The sequence below is a fragment of the Puntigrus tetrazona genome, chromosome 11 (genome assembly GCF_018831695.1).
Source record: "Puntigrus tetrazona isolate hp1 chromosome 11, ASM1883169v1, whole genome shotgun sequence".
Taxonomy (NCBI): Eukaryota; Metazoa; Chordata; class Actinopteri; order Cypriniformes; family Cyprinidae; genus Puntigrus; species Puntigrus tetrazona.
Window position 1 is genome coordinate 14,891,578 of NC_056709.1, and position 19,390 is coordinate 14,910,967.

Genomic DNA, 19,390 nt, shown 5'->3' on the forward strand with positions numbered 1-19,390 from the left:
TCACATAAACATACGTAAGCGTTATCTGGACATACGCTAGTGTGGCGTTTTGCATCGACGCACACTCGATAGTAACTAATGTAGTGTGCTTTCCACGGCTCTGCTAGTAGCTACCGTTTTTTCGACGGTGTTGCTTAGTATATGATTCGACTAGTAAAATGATCGCGATAGCCATATTTTCTATATGCCACACTGGAAAAGAACTGAGTTAAACGCCTCCGTTTCCTCAGAGGGGAACCCGATCTCGTTGTCGATTCCCTTCAGGACACAATTTACCGTAACACCACGTGTGCTGTCGTCTTCAACCAGGAAGAGGAACTGGATTCTGTCGGTAAAGCCAACTTTATAGTTGCGTGTGGGTCTTCTCTTGTCTTTAACGACCACGAACGCAAGCTACTATGACACATTTAAGACTGCTGCCTCTGATTTTGACTTTGTGGGCTGTTTCTTTCGGCGATGACACGAGCAATAAGCCCACCGTCACTAAACACCCCGCACTCAGAAACACTTCCAGCATCAGCATCAGCAACGTAACAGAAGAGTCTCATAAATCTGACACCACCAAAAACTCAAAAATGGGATTCAACCTGAACAGCGCGATGATAAACCGGGCTCTGTATGTTCTGATCGGGATCACGGCAATCGGAGTTCTGTATTTCTTAGTGAGAGCGGTCCGGTAAGTCATCTGGAAATAACCTCAAGTGAGGTTTTATATCATAACTACACAGTATGCTTATTGTATGCGATGTTTAAACTTAGCGATACAAAATGCAGCGTTGTCACGTTAAGAAACTTTGAGGATTAAGTCATATAACCGGTTATTTGACGTCGAGTAAACTATCTAGGGTAAATTAATCCTTTTTTTTGCGTTATTAAGTTTATTTTTAGTAGTAGTGGGACAAGATAAGTTATAATTCGCTGCGCTTTGGACTTTTTAAACAGTCATTTGTGCATTTATTTTATTTTTAATGATCAGTACACGTTTGTGAATTTGTTGTTGTTGTTGTTTTTCGTACCTTCGTACTTAACCTGATTCTAGAGTTACCAAACGTTTTATTGTACGGCATGGGCGCCGGTGAACGTCACGTGACCAGCAGTTGACCATTACCAGGGTGACCATATGTTCTCTTTTTGCGTTACTTTTCCCGGTTTTGTTTGTATTTTCCCATTTACGTAGTCTTCATGGTGCTCACACGTCACATGTATGCTTATTTTTTTATTGCTTCGACTGTTTAATATCGACCCTGCCTTCTCGCACGCCAGGATTGGTCAGAAGTAGGCAATGACCGCGCACTATCGATCAGGCTACTTGTCCAGTCATTACTTTCAAGTACGGGAACAATAAGAAAACAAATCATGGATATTTTAGACAATTTACAAAAACCAAAATATTTCAGGGAAAACGGTCACCCTAACAACAAAAACAATGTGCGGCCTACTATGGGGGGGCTGACCTTGAAGTCATAATTTGCTTATGAATGTATAATTAATAGTTTTTAGTTTGTTTCTTGAAGTGTTGTCTCTGATTCGTCCCAGTCTAAAGAAAACGGGTATTCAAAGGAAGAAATATGGGCTCCTGTCAAACTACGACGACACGATGGAAATGGCCCACCTGGAAAGCGACGAGGACGATACCACCGTCTATGAAGCCAAATCTTTGAGAAGGTCATCAAACACTAGATTATCTCTTCAAATATTGACATAAATTACACCTGGTCTCTGCTCAGCTTCAGACTTTGGACCGCGATGTTGAAAATCCATGCTTAGACAGATATTATGTCTGACCTGTTTTTATTTTCTTTCAACAGATGAATCTCTGGGGGTGTTTGATACCGTCAGAAATGTAATACGATGATGACAATCCCATTATTTCCACCAAAATGGTTGTTGAATGATTGTTGTCGTTTTCTACAACCGCGAGGATCTAGTCGCTGTGCTTGGATGCCTTTTACCAAGATTAAGTGGAATGTGTAGGTTTAGGTATATTTTGGACGGATATGACCAAATAGATCTTCTTGGACGTTTCTTGGAAGGTCATAAATGTTTTTGTTGTGGCAGGAAGTCAAAACTGTGTTTTGTGCCAAAGTTACTTATGCATCATTTTTAGAGGTTTAAAACTCTTGTCCCAGTTGACACGTTAAAAAATTAATACTGTAAACAATTTTTTCCCTCGTCTCCAGTCCACCGACACTTTAAAAGGCCTGAAAGCTGTTTGCTGATTTCTATGTCTATTATATTGTTTGGACTATCTAAATTCGTTGGGTTTTTTAGGTGGACTGTCGAATTAAGAGAGAGGTTTTTTTTTAAAAATGCATTCTTCTTTTTTTCGTCTTTCTTTCCTTACTGTACGGGGACTGTTCTGGGTGTTGATTTCAGATGTGATCTGATAAATTCATCGAGGCCGCGCGCATGATTCTGCCAAATACCAGCGTATGTAAGAGATGCACTTTGATTTTTAGGGTTTAAAAACTACAACAGCAACGTGTGATATTTTCCGACGTGGTGACACTCCTGACTGCTCATCATTGCACCGTTTCAAGATTGTTTGCGTAAATAAAAGGAATTAATTTTTAGAGACTAAACATTGCCACGCAGTGCTGGTTCCACATGCAGATGTGCTTCTGTGTTTAGTGTTACTCGGCATGATCTCTGAGGTTTTGTGAGACGCGATGGGTGCAATACTGCATTGTGTAATGGAAGTGGTGTAATATGCTGGGAAGCCAAGAGGAAGCCATCTTGAGGTATATGGATCCAATATCAGCATTCTTACATTTCCAACATTTAAGGTGTGTGTGTGTGTGTGTGTGTGTGTGTGTGTGTGCGCGTCGATAACATGGTATTTTTTTCAAGTACACTCACTGATTTTTGACAGCAATGCATGAAGTGTCACTGTATCGATATTTAATGTACATAATTTCAATGATTCCTGAAGTGTGCCTTTCATTCATTCCCTTTTTGTAATTCCGTTTGATTGAATGTGATTTGGGATCTTTTGTAATTAAATTCTCTTCTCTATTTTCACCCTTGTTGTTTTCTTGAGTCTTTTACATAAAAAAGTAATCTCCTTTTCGCTCAAATCGAACAAAAACGGCATATTCTTATTAGGTATGTTTTGAAGCTGGATCCTTCGCTGGTCTGCAGCTTAAACCAACATCCCAGCTTCAAAACATATTTAACCAGCATGTTATTTTTTTTAATCATGACAAGTAGTTTCATCAAAGATGATTGTAATTTTTATACTAAATATTTTGTAAATAATTGCATAGTTAAGTTATCGTTAAGGGGAATCGTCTCTGTTGAGTGATAATTTACTCAAAATATAATCTATGCTGCGCTTAATATTTATATCTCTTTTTTGCTGCCAGAACGCTAATGTTGCATTATTATAATTAATGTTCTAGTCTTTAGTGTAATTAAAAATTGGGCATAAACATAACATTTCTTTCTCTTGTGAAGGGGCTTCCTACTCTTTATACTAACAATATAGTGGCTTTCATTCTGTACTTTTCATTCTAATTGTGTTGTTTTGAATCATTTTGTTTTCTTTCATGTGATTTTTAGTCACTAGATGGCGCCATCTGTCTGTCTAATAGCAGAGCTGCATACACACACACACACACACACACACACACACACAATGTCAGCAGTTGCCCAGTTGAGCTTGGCCTCCTTCCTGCCTTATGAACCATTAAAACGGCTAAATAACATGGAGAATTAAGTTTATAAACATCATTATGCTGGAACAACAGAAAGGTTCATATTCTCCAAATTCAGCCACATCGGCGCAGAAATAGCGCTTTACAAGTTCAGGGTCAAAAGAGGTCAAAACAGACATAATCATTATATTACATTAACACCATGATGGGTTTTGTCATTTTCTGCTCACTTCATCGCTGCTTAATGAGCAACAGTCTTACACCATATATTTCAGAAACTCGATTAAATTCTGAGTTTGAATGGAAACTGGTTACAGTTCTGTGGAGTTGAAAGATGAAGGCTGCGAGAGATGAATGAAAATGACAAAAAACAAAAGCAAGGGTAACATATTATTATAACATATCCATGTCACAAAATAATTGGCGTTTGCTAAATATAATGAGAATGGTTTTGAAGTAGCCTAGCTTTGTGTTCTTTATATAGCCCAGTGCATGAATATGGTGAATGTATTATGTACTATTACCATACCTGTGCAACAAATAAAAATAAAAAAGCATTTTTCATAACATAATAAAATGTTTAAAGTTATCGTTTAGCTTTCAATAGAGTAATAAAAAATAGGCGAAATCCAATTTTATCAGACAAGCGTTTAAAAGTTTTTTGATTCTACCAAAATGCCTAAAAACGCCATAATTCGCAGACATTCAGGAAAGTTACTTGAAAAACGGCGCTAAAACCAGCTAATTCGCTTTGAAAATGTGATTTCTGTATTGGAATAGCTGTTTTTGTTTTGGTCTGCTGTGATTCCGCGCGCTCACAGTTTACCAAGTAATAGTTTAGACAGCCCGGGTTGCCAGTTCGAAAGCGTTACCGCAGGCATGGAAGTGAGCAAACGAACTGGGTTAAAGATTAATTCTACCCAACCTATCCTTAGTATCCATCCAAAAAGTTCTATGGCCACAGGTATTTTAAAAAGCAGATAAATTAACTCATTAGTTTAGGGTATAAGGTTTGTCACCTTGCGTTGTCAGTGGCGCTTTGTTCGTGCTGTGCATCTTCAATCTGGCAACCCGCATCGAGTCTGAGGAAGGGGCGGGAAAACTAATTTTTTTCAGCCGCTACCTGTCATTATCACCTTTAAAACGTACTGTCGTCCCTTTGGAGATACAAAGCAAAACGTACCGATGACTCTTCCAGCGTTACACAGTTTTTGACCAATCAGATGATCCCTGAACGAGAATGTCCCGCCTCCTAAAGCCACAAGTAAGCTTTATTTTAAAGACATTAGCCATTTGATATATTTTGTCTAGGCTTCCTTTTTTTAAGAAAGCAAAAAAAAAAGTCAACGCGTGGATAGAAAATTGTGCTCATCAAGTGTTTTTTGGGGAGGTTAAGTGTATTTCATTCGTAACATTCATGCTTCGTTGGCCTGTCTTGAAATGTTTTTCAATATTAAGCGGCAAAAGAGTTTTCTAGCTGGAGAACAATAAATTGTCCTCTGATGGGATTTGCTTTTGATGATTCCGGTTGACTCTAGTCAGGACCAATTTACCGACCTCCTGAAAATGTGGCAAGACAAGCCAACAAGGAGAACAAATGACAAACGCTATTGATCGCCGCAGCAGGAATTTGGAAAAATGCATAAAAAAAAAGGAAGAAAAACTAGAAATGCGAAGGCTAAGCTTTGTGCGGGATCCCATTTTAAGAAGCGTGCTAGAAGAGAGATTAATTCAGTCCAAAAAAAAAAAAAAAAAAAGAAAAAAGAGAAAGAAAATCCAACTTAGTGAAAAGCTACGCTCGGACTGTTTGAAAGGCAGAAGAGCAGTGGTGTGTTGTTGATGATCATCCCAGCTTGATTCAGCACTCCATCTGCGCTCTCAGCCGTGAAAAGCAGCTCCCGCTTGATACCTTTTAGATGCTGCTCGGCAGATAAAAAATTACCTTTTGTGCCTCTTTGTCTGAAATCCGGAGGCTGGTGTGGAGATTTTCCTGGTTCCCCACTGAGTCGCTCTGGCTTTCCTCGGCCATTTGTCCATTGTCTGCACAGCAAGCATAAAATATTCCTCCTGGAAGTTCCAGGCAATTTTCAGCTAAAGCTGTAGCTTCTGCATTGTGTTCTTCTGCTGACTGGCATCAGTTAAAGAGCTCATCGGCGTCCGTCAGTCTCACCCGTGGGTCAGAGAGATGCTGAGGATGTTTCTGCTGGTGAGTCTGGTGCGTTCGTGGTGATTTCCCTGACCCGGGGAGTTCAAAGGCGCCCAGGCAAACTTTCTTCCTGCTATTTTGCGTCCTTTCTCAGCTCTTGGGACAGCATCTGCTTAAACCTGTAATAAACATACCTACAGTTTCACAAAGGACAGTTTCGATCTTACATGCTTTACTGCATGACAAAAACTGATGCAAAAGCTCCCTGTAAGGAAAAAATATTTTCTTTCAGCCCAATTTCCCAAAATTTATGATGATTTAAAATGATCTAATCATCATTTTTGTTTTGAGAATATACAAGAAGCAAGAGAAACTGATTGGGTATAATCTCATCTAGAAATATTGTGATATATACACACACCGACACATTTTACATTTAATTTGCAATATTTTAATTACATATATTTTTATAAATATTTCAGATATACTGTATAAAACTAAATATTTATTACAAAGAAACTTCCAAGAAGGTATAATTCATTAAAAGGATCCAATGAAGATGAAAATAAGACTATTTGTTAGATAATAAACGTTGATAGTAGCTTCTTATTATTCTCTATTAAAAGTAAGCAGTATTCCTCAGTAAAAATGTATAAGTAATAGCGATTTTGTTAAAAATCACGTTGCGTGTGTGTGTCCGTCATCATCTTAAAAATAAGGCTAAATTATGTTGCATTGTATTTTATAAATCGAGTCAAAAGAGAATACAACTCACAACTGCATTTCCTTCAGTCTCATAGCATTGCATTGTGGGATACACAGTACTCTGTATGTATGTATGCTGCACATTTTGATAAATGTTATATGTATGTATGTATGTATGTGTGTGTGTGTGTGTGTGTGTGTGTGTATATATATATATGTATATGTGTGTATATGTATATATGTGCAACCCAATCCAGATGGCTTGTATGCATCTAATGCTGCATATTACAAATAGTCGAAATGATTACAGTACGAATGGAAATGAAACGGATAGCATGTTAAGTATGCTACTCTGAATGTAATCAGACCACGTTCTGGGCCGTGGGGAACTATACTCATTTTCCCTTCTGAGCAGTTAGTTAATTCGAGCAGCTGACCTTTAATAATTGCCCGTGATTGTTGGATTGTAGCTTCACCAGAAACTTTAGAAAGTTAATGGAAAGGAAATCATGACAATGTTCTCTGTCGTACAGGTTCGAGTCGAGCGATTGAGCTCTGTTTTCCCAAAGGGTGTATTTTATGCGGTAGTAAATCTGATAGAAATGAGATGGAAAGATGGACCAGTATCTTTCCATAGTTATCTACCGCTCTTTGTTCCTTCTCTTCTTTTTTTTTTTCTTGCTCTTGCTCCTCTCCGCAGACCCTCGCGGTGACGTCCCAGTGAACAAAGCTGGATTGTGGGAAAGCGTGGGCATTGGCGGCTCGGTCACACACGCTAGTCAAGCACCCCGCCTGAGCAAGCGTTACGCCCGAGTCATTTTTGGACAGGATTTTTTTTTCCCTCTCCCAAATTTCATTTGCATAATCCTTCACTAAACACCCCTCAAACGCACGACGCGCACGTCCATTGGACCATGTTCGATATAAGGTTGACGGACACTTCAGAGAAAGCTGAACTACACTCAACAGTGCAGTTCAAGCAGGTGATGGAAGATTTGCTTTTATTCGGTGGCTCTATTGAACTGCTGCTGTTTCTCATGGATGCTGGAACGAAAGCTGTCAAGTGTTTGGTATCATACCCACAAAGGTGATGCAGGATAAGTGGGAAACACTCTAAATTTTGCTACCTTTTGTCTTTTTGTTTTATATTATTCATTAATAAGATCATTTTTTATTATATTATATTGATACTTACTATAGATAAGCTACTATAACTTTGTAAATCGCATACTTCCCTACTATTTAGTATGTAAAAAAAACAAACAAACAAAAAATGTATGTCACAAAGCAGTATGTCTGAATGCAAAAGTAAGCGAAGATTTCACAGATGATGAACTTTTAAAGTGTGCATTCAATGGGCGTTTTAATATCCCATGATGCCTCGGGATAGGAAGAGATGCCATGTTCTTATGTCACATCACATTATAGCAACAGCATGGTAGATTTAATACGTACTTTTTAAATTGGTTGAGTAGTACATGGAGGGTAATCTGGGACATAAAAAAAATGCTGCTGTGCATAAAGTGTCTAACATTTCACGCATAGTATTTTCATTAGGACGCCAGAAATTTAAGTCAACTGTCTAAGGTTTTATGTATCATAAAATGAATGTTCCATAACCATAAATTAATACTGCAATGTTTAGGGACCTTTTTTGTCTTAAGATGAGTTATTCTTAGAGAAATAGCAGTGTGCAATATAGCAGAATGTGTGTATATATATATATATATAACAAACACACACACACACATACAGTTCATGTCAGATTTTATTGCTGACTTGTGAATTTGAACTGAATTTAAAAAGAAATGTGAATTTCAAGCAGTTTTTCAGGATTTCCCCATAGACAGGAATAGATGCCTGAAATAGAAGTCCGGAGGTTTTACAAATATGGCTGCAAAGTGAGCAGTCTCTTTATAAAGACATAACTGATAGTTATAGATAGAGACATTAAAGTACCATGTCTGCAGTTAAATATCCATTTTGTAATAAGGTGGTTTAATTCATTTTGGGTATTACCCTAGAATTTATGATTTTTGCAATAACTAATCCAGACAAGCTGAAAAAGACGACAACCTAGTTTGAGATTCCAGCTGAACAGTATTTCAAAGCAGTATTTGTGCCCCCCCCCACAACCGGATTCAACTTTATTAACCAAAATAGTAATTAAAAAAGTCATAATTAAAGCAAAAAATAAAAGCCGTGCTTATCAAATGCCCATAAAAATCTATTTAATTGGCTGAAATAATAAAAAAAAAAGGTTTTGAAAATAAAAAGACAAATATTATTCATTCTGTTTGCGACAGATTGCTTTGACAGAATCGACTTATCTCCCACATCCTTTCTTTGAGGTTGAGAACAGTGCCAGAAGAATCCTAAAACACAACTTTAAAATCCAAAAGCCTCGGTAACTGAAGAACAAAAACACGCTATATTAAAAGAAGTGCTCCATCAGTCATCAGAGACCCAATGAGTTTGTCATCTCTCGCTGGACCGTTGTGAGGAGTTGAATGTGGAGAATTTCGCAATCGTGCCAAGAAACCGCTCCAAAAAGTCTTCTTTTGGAGCAACATGGCCATATATCTTGTGCTTTAACGTGTTAATGTAATGATTTGTTCCAACGAGACCTGCAGGAATTCAGAGACTGTTGTTACTCTGTGCTTTATGGGGAAAAGGCACTTTTTCGATGTTTTAAAAAGAGAGCACCGAGGCTCTTAAGAGCTGGCCGGAGTAGAATTGTCTTTATCTTAACGGCTGAACACTCAAGAAACTCTCGGGACTTGTTCCTTGGTGATGAATGTAGTTGCTGTAAATCTCGTAAAACACGGTATACATTTCGCTATAGCCTCCTCTACTGTCGGCTGAGAGGGGCAGATGGATGGTTAAAGTTGAACAGATAGCTGAATTAGAGGCAAATGAGGGCTGATGAGATTTTTCGGGGGGTGGATGTTGGGGGAGTAGAGTAGGTTACCCCGAGGCCCTGAGGATTAGGTCGCAGTCATGAGCAAATGTAAGGCGGGAAAATTATTTTTTCCGTTCATTTTAGTGTAATGAGGTGTATATTGCTTCTTGGGAGAGTAATGAATTAGAGAATGTGATTCTTTTCAAAAATAAAGTGGTACATTCTTCCCCGGCTCATTTTTTCCTCTCCCACTCTCCTGCAGTTCTTTGTGTTGCGCTGTTTTATAATCAGGGTGTCAAGCGGCAGAATATAATAACCCATAATTTCCTATTAGGCTCATGAAAAAGTCATTTGGGCTCGGAGAAGGCAGTGTGAAAATCTGCCGCCGTTTTTTTTGCAGATCTTTTCAGAGTCATAACAGGTATAAATAGGCCACTGAGTCTTATTTGCTGAGAGATTATTGCTCGCTGCACTTTTTATGCAGAGTTTACAATAAAAACGTAAACTTTTATGTTCAAAGAGGTGAGGCAACTTTGAGAGGCCAATTTAAGCGTTGCTGGGGAGTTTGTGAGAGTGTCACAGGACAGGATCTCTAACGGTCATTTCTCCAATCATTAAACGTTTTTGTCTTTTTTTTTTTAAATGCGTAATTTTGAAAATTGGTTTAAAGTGCATCTATAATGGCCAACAACAGGTTACCATGCATGCAATGTAAAAAAAACACTTTTGTTGTCATCTTGTTTGCTCAACGGCTCGCAAACGATCAATTTTTCCAAACCCTCTTTTACATGACTCTGATCTCCGGTGATTTCACTGCATCATGCCTGTAATGCCTTACAAAGAGTGCAATGCTACTTTGTGTACGGCGTTACTGGAAAAAACACTATTGTGGCACCTAGTGGCAAAGAATGAATTTGCATTTTCTTTCAGACCAATGCGAAAAGTGTAAAAAGTGTGAGGGCAGTATGCATGTTGACATCAACATGAAATGGCTTGGAATTTGTTTAAAAAAAAACAACTTGATTTTAATGCCTCTGAGTCGACTCTTTCTTTTGAGAGACGGTAACTTCATGCACAATGCACTTTCAGATTTAAAACTTTGCAGGATGTTTTTTTTATTAACTTAGAGTTGCACATCGCATGAAATCTAATTTTCAGATATCCATAATAGGTGCACTTTAAAATGTTTTAGCTACATCCATGTCACTAGGTGTCAGTGTCCAAATCCCAGACAACTGGCAAAACATAAACAAACAATACTTTAATGTAGTGTTTTTTTTATTTTAATGGGTTTTCGGTTAAATGAAATAAGGTCTGTGGTGAAGACAAGATCAAAATATTTTATTATCTACTAACTAGACCGCTTTCACAATAATCATATAATCATACTTTTACTACTAAAACATACTACATACATACTACAACCTAATTTAACTTTCTGGGAAATGTTTTAATTAAGACTGATAAGAGTTTTGGGAATCTTAAAGCTTAGTTCATGCAAAAAAGATAACGTCGTTCCAAACCTGTTCATCTTTGCAACAAAAATATAATTTTTTTTTATGAAATCTGAGAGCTTTCTGACCTTGCATAGACAGCATTGCAATAAATTGACATATTCAAGAGGCAGACGGGTGGTAAGGACAACGATAAAATAGCTACGAAGCTACTAGAATACTTTTTGTTCTCTTGTAAACGTGCGACTGACACAAAAGGGAAGAAATTTGTGCGCACAAAGTATTCATATAGCTTCATGAAATTACATTTGAACCATGCAGTCAGAAAAAAAAATCTTCATTTGTGCTCCAAAGATGGACACAGGTCTAAGGGGGTTAAAACGACATGAGCTCGAGTAATTAATACAATAATTTAAATTTCTGGACATGGTGTACATAGCCTACATTTAGCATTTTACTTCTTCACTTGTGAAACCATGTAATAATCATAAACTTTTGCTGGTCACAGCAAAATCTAACATGAAAATATCTTGAACTTGTGTTAACCCCTGACCTTATTGTAAGCATCTAAGCTAAAACCCATTCAGAAATCTTCAAGATGAACTTATTTCTGAGTTTTCAGACTTAATACTCCAGGACTGCATGCCATGCTTTTTAAAATGAGAAAATCTGATGACTGAAAACCTCTAATCACCAAATGCAATTATATTTTGGATTAATCTGAAATGCCATAATCAAAGACAAAAAGACACAAACCTCAGTCAAGCCTCTGTTTGTTTCTTATTTTCATGTCACTCTTAGTCTCTTTGTATTAAGAAGCTCAATTGAATTAAGAGCGTTAATAATCTTTTGTTAGTTGCCATAGTTTCTATGAACATTCTATCATCATTTGCACCCTCATGTTGTTCCAAGCCTGTATGACTTATTTTTTATTTTTCGTGGAACACAAAAGAAGATATAAAAAAAGAGAGAGAGAGAGAGAGAAAAAAATCCTGTAATATGTGTGTGTGTTTTCTGAACACAACTTTTATTGAACAGACAACTTGAGTCACTAAAAGTGACTCTTTATGTTCCGTAAAGGGAAAAAAAACATGTTTTGAACAACATGAAGGTGCATAAATGACAGAATTTTCATTTTGGGATGAGCCATCTTTTTAATATCCTCTCATTATTAAACACACACTGCCTTATTCCTCATTTCAACACGCACAGCGGTGCCAAAGAAATGTTGAGTATTTCTCCTGGTCACACCTGCAGTGTGGCCTTTCGTCTGTGTGCCCTCACACTTGCGCAGTATGTACTCTCTCTCTCTCACACACACACACACACACACACACACACACACTTGTGAGTGATGCCTCGTGCTACTCACCGACTCCAACATCTCACACATCTCCTACTGCTTTTTAAGATCTCTAATCTCTTCATTCTAGAGAGAGAGAGCTGTGGGCCTTCATTTTCCCTTCATGCTCTTCTGGTCACAGTTCAAGCCATCATCTCTCCTCTCATCTCTTTCGATTTCCTGTCGAGTATTTAATAGATTATTCCCCTGCGTCTCCACTGCCATACGAGGCCCGGCGGGGGCGCAGTGTGACCGCAGTGGGGTCATATGTTGATGTACTGCACGCTGTTGTCTCTGATTAGCACCCGAGAGCTGTGTAGGGAGCAGCGCGCACTAATTAAAGGTATCAAACCCCATCTGTGTCCGATGACAGCGGAGTTTAGGAGTGACACCACAATCCTGTGTGTGTAATTAGACGACCAGAGGCAGCTCCCCCGGCAGGCTCCTAATGACGGTGCCAGTCTACTCAGGTAGTTGCTCATTATCAGTCGGCTGAGAGTGGAAGCACTTGTTGTCTTCTTTTGTCTGTTTATCAACTTTAGATTAGATTTAGCTCGGTCTAATCTGGTCAACCAAGTGAGACTTAAAGGGTTAGTTCACCGCAAAATGAAAATTCCGTCATTAATTACTCACCCTCACGTCGTTCCAAACCCTAAACTAAGATATTTTTGAAGAAATCTGACCCTTCGCAGACGGCAACTCAACTGAAATCCAGATCCTAGTAAAAACACAGGTAAAGCAGTCCATGTTGACATCAGTGGCTCAACTGATGTTGATGCTAGGAGTATACAAGGACAAAAAACACAAAAATAAAATTTTTCTCCCCTGAGTTATGTCTTCCGCCATTTTAGAGAGTGTCACAACACATACGTATGCTTTCCCTTAGGCGTAAACAACCACAGATTACATTCATGCACGTGCCTTCCTCCGGACGTAAACAAGGCTGATTACGTCAAATAAGTTAAAGGAACACTCCACTTAAAAAAACATTGCTGCGTTTTACCATTTTTTTTTAATCCATTCAGCCGATCTTGTGGTCTGGAAACACTTTTAGCATAGCTTAGCATAGATCATTGAGTCTGATTAGATCAGAAGCATCTCGTTTAAAAATGAGTTTCATTATTTTTCCTATTTAAAACTTGACTCCTCTGTAGCTACATTGCGTAGCTAAACCTGACGGAAAATGAGGGTCTGGTTGTTTTCAGGTGCCTGCTGCGGCGATGGTACGTTCCTTGATTATTATGCCAACTTTTAATTATGATGCCCATGCTTCCTTTGTCACTATTTACAGAATCGGTAACTGTTCAGATGTAAAAATTATTGTAGTGTATTCTCATTAGAGACCACTGGTAACAATGGTTTCTATGATATACTTGTGGTCTACGCTTTAGTAAAATGTCGCCCAAGACAGTTTAGTCTGATCATGCATCCTTCTATCTGACTGACTATCCTCTGTAGGCTCAGACATTGCCTGCTGACATCAACAAAGCCTGAGACATTACTATAGCATTTGGCATATTAACTGCTACTTTACTCAAAAGTTGCTAGAAAAACGGACAAAATGCAGTTTACTTAGTAACACCACTACTTTTAGTCGCAACCTAAAGTGCAAAATCACTTGTGGCTTCCTAAAGTGTAAATCCACTCCGCTTCTGTGTCTCTCAAACATCACGCACACACATATTCACAATGGGAGGCAGGTGGAGCATCTGCGTTCCTCCCTAAACGAGGCTCTTAACTGCACATCTCCATCTTCCTCTGCATCTGATGGCGGCACCAGGCTGAGGCAATTCTGCCCCGCTCGCCGTCGGCCCTGCAGCAGCTCTGTGCTGCCACCAGCAGTTAGACAACAGTTCAAAGATGCATGCGGCGATCGCTTCCCGCCCTGGAGTTCTCACTCAAAAGCCATCATGAGTTTTCCAGCTATCAGGAGCAGCCGTCGGTGGTCTCTAAGTTATTCATATAAGCCGGTGGAGGCCATGCGCTATGCCTACTGTTGCCACCTGCGTTTTGAAAATGTAATAAAGCGATAGAGATGCGTCTATTTTTCCTTGTAATGCTTTTGTGGGGCGTGTGTGTTTGAACGCACTCCAGCGCCGACATCTAGACGCCCTCTTCTAATTGATTTGTGCACAGATAGGGTGTTTATCGGGCTCTGTTCTCCTGTTGGCTCTCCGTATGTTTTCAATGAACGATACCCACCCCTGTCCTCACTGTGCTCCGGAGCCATCAACACTCTCAGTGGGGATACAAAGCCCCTGCTGCAAACTATTGGAATTTGCCTTCGACTGTACTGTCGCTCTTTCCTCGAGGTCTGGGCGAGGGCTGGCCTCACGACCCAGACCTAAGCAGGACCAGCCCACGGAAAATGAGGACTAGAGGTTGAACTGTGAGGCTTGTGGGACAGATGAACACTCGAGAGGTGGGCCAGTCATGCGTGAAGCGCACATGGAAAGTGTTTGTAGGATTCTTCAAGGAGTCATCTCCATATCATTTTTGGGTAAAAGCAGTCAGAGAGCGCATAAGAAATATGTATGCAGAGTATTCAAAGTATTGATATTTATTGACCTCCCACCCTTGATATACTAGAGGATTCACTGGATCTAGAGTTCACTGTCCTTTTAAACATTATTTTAGACCTTTTAATAAACATTATGGATGGAGATGTCAGGAAATGATTCCACAGAAGAATGAATATTTTGATACATTTGGTTGCTGTATTAATATTTTTTTTAGTAACTTTATTTTTCTAAAGATTCCATTACAAAATAAATGTGGACAAATTTGAAGAGGAATGTTTGAATGTTAAAATAAAAAATTGATACAAAAAAGATCATAGAATATGAATGTTAGATGAAAAACATGAATTTTAAAAAAGAGAGGAATGTTACCTTCAAGTTGAGTACTTAAATTAGTACAATTGTATAAAAGCTGTATTATCATTTAAAATGTCAAAAGCACTAAAACTTAAGCTGAAATTAACATAGAAAAATAAAAATGAAAGTTTTTCTATATTAATAAAACTAATCACATTGGATGCAGACCTTTCTGAGAAAAAGCCAAATAGTTTCTGGTTCCCACTGACTTGTTATTAATAATAATATATATAATGTGTGTGTGTGTGTATATTTCATACTATGGAAGTCAATAGGGACAAACAACTGCATTCTTCAAAATATCTTTTGTGTTCAACAGAAAAAGGTCTGGAGGTTGTGTAAATTACACCAGATTTGTCATTTTTGAATGAACTATCCCTTTAACTCGATCTTACTGTCAAAAAAAACAAAGCAGTTTTGAATGATTAGGCATTGATACTTCACGCTCTGCTGCCATTGATTTAATTTAGAGTTTTGGACTCAGTTAAGACTGATGCCCCTCACACATGACTGGTAACGTGTTTGACAGTTGAGACATCTATCCATCTTTCCTCGTACCTTTCCGATTCATCCATCGTTCTGCTCTCCTTGCCCATGCATCCATCTTCCTGGTCTCATTCCTCATCAGTCTGTCTTCTCGCTGACGCTGTCAGAAGAGGCGGTGAGAAGGTGTTCATGGCTTTTCCAAAATGTTGCTGGTGCTGACATCTTTAAGCTTGTCCGAACTCATACCACAGCTCACATCCCATCAATCAGAGAGAGCGAGAGAGAAGGTGAGAGATGGAAATAAAGAAGAAGAGTAGAACAGAAGTGAGCTGGCAGTAGCTGACTACAAGCAGTGACACTAGTAACCACATTTTTGTTCAGTAGCATGATAGTGCCTGCTTTTCTACTTTATACCTACTTTTCACTGCTGTTGAAACGTCACATTGGTTTTGCTTGTGGCTCTTTCTCATATTTAGTGTTGGAAGGTCTGATTCATTTTAGTGACTCAAAACAGTTATTTTTAAGTCTATATTTGGAAAGTTCAGTTCTGAATCAGTTCGCTTTTTGGGAAAGTCCCGTACAGCTGGAGACCTCCTTCTCAAGAAGCTCACTATAAAAAGACAGCCATCTTATCAGTCTGCTCTGCTCTTCTGTGAAGATCTTTCTAAAATGTCTTCTTCTCTGCGTCGGGAACGGTAACATTCCTATTCTTCAAAGTTCTTACATACATATTTTAAATACATATTTTATCTCTGGCTGTGCTTTAACTAAACGCTACATACGTCATACTTAATGTCTTTTCTCAATAAACTACTTTTAAATATGATGGTGCTCTTTCTTTCTACTTTTCAATAAAGTGAACATGACACTATGTGCACTGTATATCTTCTAAATACTTATCAAATAAAAAAATACAATATTCTATGCGGTCTCTTCTTCTTGATAAATCAGTAACACATCACAATGTGTTCACAATACAAGGCAAACTTACAAAATGGGGAAAACTTCAAGGGTATTCTAGTGAATTTGTGCATTAATTCATGTAATGAATTCACTTCACTAATTCTTGTAAATGCATGCCGTTTTATGTTGTTGAACAGATTTTTAAGCTAAATGCTACCATTGTTTCGAAAATGTGGTATTCTAGATTTAGTATTTTAGAACTGTATTTAGGACATAGTGTTTCAGATTAATAGTGTTCAAGATGAAATTTTCCTCTGAAGTAGTTTATGCGTTAGCTGACGTTATATGTTGTGTTCTCGAGGTACTGTAGGCCACCTTAGGTGAACTACTTTTACAAAAGACCAGTTTAGTTTTGAATCCCTTTACATACAGCTTGTAGCTTGACAAGCTATGCTTTCAAAGCATCTCCACCGCTGGAGTCGAACAAAGAAAATGGCTTCCTTGTCAACTGTTATTTTTATGCAGATATGCAAGTCGTTGTTCTAGTTACCCTCGTTTATATGGAAGATTGGGACTGATGTGGTGGGTGATGGAAATGGGGGCGTTTGTCATCACTCACCCACCGAGAGAATCGTCCCGAGGGCAAGAGACGGTATCGTTATCACGCTGAGAGGAAGTTAAGCTGATTTGGCCTGAGCGAGGTTCATTTAACGCTGCCTCTCGGGAAGACCGAGGCTTTGCAGAGGAAATGATGATGATCTTCAGAATGTCATTAGCTGCTGAAGATAAGAACAAACTGATCGCTCAAAATCTCATCTCAATCCAGATCTTTAAAACATTTGTCACGGAATTAGGTATTGAGTAATTGCCACCTCCGCGGCGTTGAGGTCAAATCAAGGTCAATCATGGGTAACACTTAGCACTCGGTAGTCTGACAGAAAATGTTTGCGTGCGCTTGGGAAGCCGAGCTAGAGAGTAAGTAAAACTATCATGAGACTCTTTTCGAACATGCACTCCGCTCAACCGAAACATACACATAAATATGCTTTCAGACACTGAACAGAGTTCTCTTACAGAAATTGTAATCTAAAATAATAATACTAGGGCTGTCAAGCGATTCAAAATTGTAATCTAATGAATTGCATTAAATGTGTTGATAAATTAATCGCATATCAATTTCGGCTGAGATATTAGCCCCCAAAAGATCATTTAAAATCATTACTGTGTTACATGAGAAAAGTTTTGAACAGGCACTACTGCTAGTTTAACAATTAAATGTTTTCATTCAACATTGCATACATTTTTGCCTACACTTTTTTGAAGGAATGCTGAAATATTAAATGGTTAAACTCTTTAACTCTACGCTATTAGAGTCTAAAACCGGTATGGAGTTATTAATGAGTCATTTTGTTATTAATTTAGCTTTTAGTTAGTTATTTGATGCTATAAAAATGGATGTGGTGAAATATATATTGAAAGATGTTTCATAATTGAATCACTAAAAAAAAAAATGCTGACAAACTCATCCAAACAAAGACAGATTTAATAATTTCCATATGAATAAAACATCTTTATATAACAACCAATTAAATGCACAGAGCAATATTCTAACAATTTAAATGATTATGCAGAAAGATGTTTTGCTGTTGAATCACTATAAGACATTGGCTGACACGCTCATCCTAACAAAGCCAGATTTTATAATATCTATATTAATAAAATAGGTTAAAAAGCAAAATAGCAATGGTTGTGTTTAACACTAGATGTTTGGCTAGTGACTGTTTTTTTTAGACATGTTTTTCACTGTTAAAATAATAAAAGGCTTGAGTGGTTGTTGTGGTGCCATCAGTCAATCACCATGATGCCTGTCAGGGCGTCATTTTACGCTGACTTCATATGAGTCACATGGCATTTAAGATCTGAATCCGTGCCTATTTTATATGGAATTCCCATGAGGCGCAAATAACTGCATTCTAAACACTGCGACTTTCTAGATCACTCATCAATACTTGTGACTCAAACTGCCCTTTACTTGTTTACCGCGGTGCCTAGGGTCTTCATTAAGTGGACCGTGTGCACACAACGCTGCAGTTTGAACAATTATTAAAGCAGGGTCCAGACTCCCAGTTGTCCGAAAATTGGAGTATAATAGCGAAAGATCAACGTTTGCTAATGGTTGCCATGTTTATGCACGCATTGGGCCTGCAAGAATTAACTCACCCAAACGAAAAAGTTAACTCTAGACATTTTCAGATCGACTTTTGTAAGGTTTTTTAAAGGTCAAAACGCTCTGGCTGACTGCACCAAAGCAGAAATCACCAAGCGAACGAATAGTTTATATGCTAATTCCCTCTATCCCCATAATACGCACAAAAACACGCAGCTAAAAAATGGCCAAATGTAGTGGAGACGCTCTCCCCCCACCGCGCAAACTACTTATGGCACATCTCCTGCCATATTCTGGAAGCGGTAAGTGCCGCAAATCCAAATCTGAATGGCACACTGTCAGATGATCAAGTGTTTTATGAACGATCACACTGATCAGAGAATCAATAATAAATTGCTGTGTGCGGCGTTGAGAGAAATAATGGTTAACACCCTCTTTTGGTACTATAAAAAATAATAAAAAAGGTTTTGATGTGTTGTCTGGTGAAGAAAAAGATGATGATGCAGTATAGTAAAATTTTAGGTTTAAAAAAAAATAAAAAAATTTTATATATGAGCATGCATGATTTGACACGTGAAGGCAAAACTCCGCACCAGGCCTTCCTAATGGCTCCATTGGCTAGTTAGGCATGTCCGCAGTTCAGATGCCCCTGTCAGCTCGCTGCTTTTGCCTAAAGGGGTATTATGCAAAGTTCTGGTTCAATGCCTCCAGTCACGAGTACCTTTTTTCTCTTAGCGGTCCTGTTTTGCCCTC

General features: G+C 38.4%; 1 protein-coding gene and 1 long non-coding RNA gene across 2 annotated transcripts; one reads left to right on the forward strand and one right to left on the reverse strand.

Moving 5' to 3' along the window:
* The first annotated feature begins 265 nt into the window (after positions 1–265).
* On the forward strand, positions 266–3,021 carry fam174c (family with sequence similarity 174 member C). Its single transcript, XM_043252734.1, has 3 exons — positions 266–676; positions 1,537–1,665; positions 1,809–3,021. The coding sequence occupies exons 1-3, from the start codon at positions 399–401 to the stop codon at positions 1,810–1,812; spliced, it is 411 nt and encodes a 136-aa protein (XP_043108669.1). The 5' UTR covers positions 266–398; the 3' UTR covers positions 1,813–3,021.
* On the reverse strand, positions 2,787–15,918 carry LOC122354533. The gene is made up of 2 exons (XR_006252121.1): positions 15,640–15,918; positions 2,787–5,981 (listed from the first exon to the last, which is right to left on the reverse strand). It is a non-coding gene; the product is annotated as an uncharacterized LOC122354533 (long non-coding RNA).
* Positions 15,919–19,390: the final 3,472 nt, after the last annotated feature.